Source organism: Rhinopithecus bieti, unplaced genomic scaffold, assembly GCF_001698545.2.
Source record: "Rhinopithecus bieti isolate Rb0 unplaced genomic scaffold, ASM169854v2 scaffold_74225, whole genome shotgun sequence".
Lineage (NCBI taxonomy): Eukaryota > Metazoa > Chordata > Mammalia > Primates > Cercopithecidae > Rhinopithecus > Rhinopithecus bieti.
In genome coordinates this window covers 581,089-584,837 of record NW_016827667.1, presented here as the reverse complement: position 1 = coordinate 584,837, position 3,749 = coordinate 581,089, and the positions used below count along the sequence as shown (strand labels likewise).

The 3,749-nt window shown below is 57.2% G+C and overlaps 1 protein-coding gene across 1 annotated transcript; it reads left to right on the top strand.

Annotated features, from left to right (window-relative positions):
* The first annotated feature begins 1,139 nt into the window (after positions 1-1,139).
* On the top strand, positions 1,140-3,546 carry RHOV (ras homolog family member V). Its single transcript, XM_017864016.1, has 3 exons — positions 1,140-1,815; positions 2,004-2,062; positions 2,251-3,546. Exons 1-3 carry the CDS (start codon positions 1,608-1,610, stop codon positions 2,692-2,694), a joined length of 711 nt encoding a protein of 236 aa, XP_017719505.1. The 5' UTR covers positions 1,140-1,607; the 3' UTR covers positions 2,695-3,546.
* The last annotated feature ends 203 nt before the right edge of the window (positions 3,547-3,749 follow it).

Genomic DNA, 3,749 nt, shown 5'->3' with positions numbered 1-3,749 from the left:
TTATTTATTTATTTATTTATTTATTTTTGAGACAAAGTCTTCCTCTGTTGTCCAGGCTGGAGTGCAATGGCATGATCTCAGTTCACTGCAACCTCCACCTCCCAGGTTCAAGCCATCCTCCCACCTCAGCCTCCTGAGCAGCTGGGATTACAGATGCATACCACCATGCTTGGCTACTTTTTGTTTTTTGGGTTTTTTGTTTTTGTTTTTTAAGACAGAGTCTCACTCGGTCACCTAGGCTGGAGTGGAGTGGCCCAATCTTGGCTCACTGCAACCTCCACCTCCCAGGTTCAAGTGATTCTCCTGTCTCAGCCTCCTGAGTAGCTGGGATTAAAGGTATCCGCCACCACACCGGGCTAATTTTTTGTATTTTTAATAGAGACAGGGTTTCACCATATTGGCCAGGCTGTTCTCGAACTCCTGACTTCAGGTGATCCACCCACCTCGGCCTCCCAAAGTGCTGGGATTACAGGCGTGAGCCATGGAGTCCGGCAACAGCAGGCTATTAATAGTTAAATTTTGGGGGAGTCAAAAGTTATATAGGGATTTTCGGCTGACTGCACAGGGTTTCTTGCCAATAATTCCCGCTTGTTCGGGTGTCAACAGGTTTTTTGTTTGTTTGTTTTTAGGATCTGTCACACAGGCTGAAGTGCAATGGCATTATCATAGCTCACTGTAACCTTTTTTTTTTTTTGAGGCAGAGTCTCGCTCTGTCGCCCGGACTGGAGTGCAGTGGCCGGATCTCAGCTCACTGCAAGCTCCGCCTCCCGGGTTTACGCCATTCTCCTGCCTCAGCCTCCCGAGTAGCTGGGACTACAGGCGCCCACCACCTCGCCCGGCTAGTTTTTGTATTTTTAGTAGAGACGGGGTTTCACTGTGTTAGCCAGGATGGTCTCGATCTCCTGACCTCGTGATCCGCCCGTCTCGGCCTCCCAAAGTGCTGGGATTACAGGCTTGAGCCACCGCGCCCGGCCAACTCACTGTAACCTTGAACTCCTGGACTCAAGTGATCCTCCGGGCTCAACCTCCCAGAACGCTGGGATTACAGGCATAAGCCACTGCTCCCAGCCTCTATATTAAAAAATAATAATAATTCTTTCATTAATAAAATTATCCCAACGTTTTAATACTCATGCAAACATATGTATAGTTTTTTTATTGTAAGTTGAACAAGGTTCAATTTGCACATTTGTTTAACCTGAACATACTGTATTATATGTTCTGCAACTTGCTTCTTCCTCCTAACAATAAATCATGGGTGTCTGTCTCTTCTTGGTATTCTCATTTGACGATTCTTTGTCCTTGTACCTGCGTGACTCTTGGGGCTCCAGCTTTCTGCCTGCCTTTCCTCCTTCCCGGGGTTTTCCTCCTCCTCGCCGGGCCTCTTAGGTGCCGGGCCGCGGGAGGTCTTCGCCGGTGGGTGGGGTCCGGGGCCGCCTGAGACATGTAGATGAGGTGGGCGGGGCCCTACACAAACCCGCTGGTAGCGCTGGGCCGACGCGCCCAGCCTGGACCCACTCTGTCAGACGCAGCCAGCGGGACCTGCTTCACCCAGCGCAGCGAAGCCGAGTCCCGGGCTGGCCCCTCTGCTGCCCTCAGAGCGGGCCATGCCGCCGCGGGAGCTGAGCGAGGCCGAGCCGCCCCCGCTCCGGGCCCCGACCCCTCCCCCGCGGCGGCGTAGCGCGCCCCAAGAGCTGGGCATCAAGTGCGTGCTGGTGGGCGACGGCGCCGTGGGCAAGAGCAGCCTCATCGTCAGCTACACCTGCAATGGGTACCCCGCGCGCTACCGGCCCACTGCGCTGGACACCTTCTCCGGTACGTACGTTCAATCGCCCAGGCGGCCGCGTGGCTGCGGCGGGGCTGTGCACCCGGGAGCTGGGGCGGGCGTCGCGGCGGGAGGCGCAGAGGACCCCGGGGAGGAGACGGGAGCAGGCCCCGAGGTGGCGCTGGTGTGGCCCGGGACGCCCTTCCTAACTCAGGCTCTCCCCGCCCCGCCCCTGCAGTGCAAGTCCTGGTGGATGGAGCCCCGGTGCGCATTGAGCTCTGGGACACAGCCGGACAGGTGAGAAGCTGGGCGCCGCTTCTACTGGTCTGCGGGGAGGTGGGCTGGAGGCTGGGAGGACCCCACATGGAGCAAGAATGGAGAAAGCCTTGGGCTCTTGCAATCTCAGGTTTCCAGCCCCGGGTGAGAAATGGATTCCCTGTAGCGGGGTGGGGGCTAATCCTTACCACCTGGCCTTCTCACCCCAGGAGGATTTTGACCGACTTCGTTCCCTTTGCTACCCGGATACCGATGTCTTCCTGGCGTGCTTCAGCGTGGTGCAGCCCAGCTCCTTTCAAAACATCACAGAGAAATGGCTGCCCGAGATCCGCACGCACAACCCCCAGGCGCCTGTTCTGCTGGTGGGCACCCAGGCCGACCTGAGGGACGATGTCAACGTACTGATTCAGCTGGACCAGGGGGGCCGGGAGGGCCCCGTGCCCCAACCCCAGGCTCAAGGTCTGGCCGAGAAGATCCGAGCCTGCTGCTACCTGGAGTGCTCAGCCTTGACGCAGAAGAACCTGAAGGAAGTATTTGACTCGGCCATTCTCAGTGCCATAGAGCACAAAGCCCGGCTGGAGAAGAAACTGAATGCCAAAGGTGTGCGCACCCTCTCCCGCTGCCGCTGGAAGAAGTTCTTCTGCTTCGTTTGAGCAGCTATGGCTGCATAGCAAGTGGTAGGCAGGAGGCCAGAGACTTCTGAGACCTGGGGCACCCGGGCCTTTGCGGGAGCTACTGGCAGGACCTGGCCACCTCATGGGATTCAGTTCCCTTCCGAACACTCGGGGGACATGGGCCTCTAACTGCCCACTCTGATATGCCTGGGTGAGCCTAGGAGGGAAGGCTCTGATTTGGATTTCTCCAGTCAAAGCTCACAGAAAAACACCTGGCACTTTGATTTTCATGGGATGGTCCTAACAGGGTCAGTCACCTCCGAGTAGTTTGGGATCCAGTTCCCAGTTTCTTGTCTTGGGCCCTCAGGTCAACCTGGCTGAATTAGGACCCTTCCTTGGGACAGGGGTGAGAAAGAGCTTGGGGAACACCTGGCATTGTGGAGGGCTGGAAGGGGTTCAACCCTGGTTTGGAGAGAAGTTTGGGATGGAGTGGGCGAGAGAGAGAGAGCAGGAAAAAGCGGCCTTGGAGCCTGGGACTGATGGTGGATAAGGGCTGGGCCTGGAAGGAAGATGACAAAGAGGAGGAGTGAGGGAAGTGGGGTGGATGAGGAGCAGGCTGACACCTGGGCGGCCCTCAACCCCCAAGGCCAGGGAGGGCGGGGCTGGCCCCTGGGAAGAACTGGGTCTCTGGGCTCCCTAGTCACTGCCCAAACTGGCTGGGCCAGGAGTAGGGCAGGAAGTGAGAGTCAAGGCCCAGCAAAAAGGAGGGGGAGGAGCTGCAAATTAGAGCCTGAAGGAGGACGGGGTTGGGGATCATCCCTTTCCTCAAGGTCACACAGCCTAGAAGCTAGAGCAGTGCAGAGTCTGCAAATAAAACCTTAAGTCTGTGAAGCTGTGCGTTGTCTCTGTCATTTCCTGGAGCCCACTGCTCCCTCATAACCCTCCTCAAGGCCCAACTGCCTGGCTAGAGACAGACTGGGGACCAAAGGACTAAAGCTAGATTGAAGGGTGGGGGCTGGACTGGGGGTGGGGCAGTGCGATGGGAACTGGACTGTGGGGGTAGGTGTGGGGCTCCCGGCTTGGGGCTCAGCTGG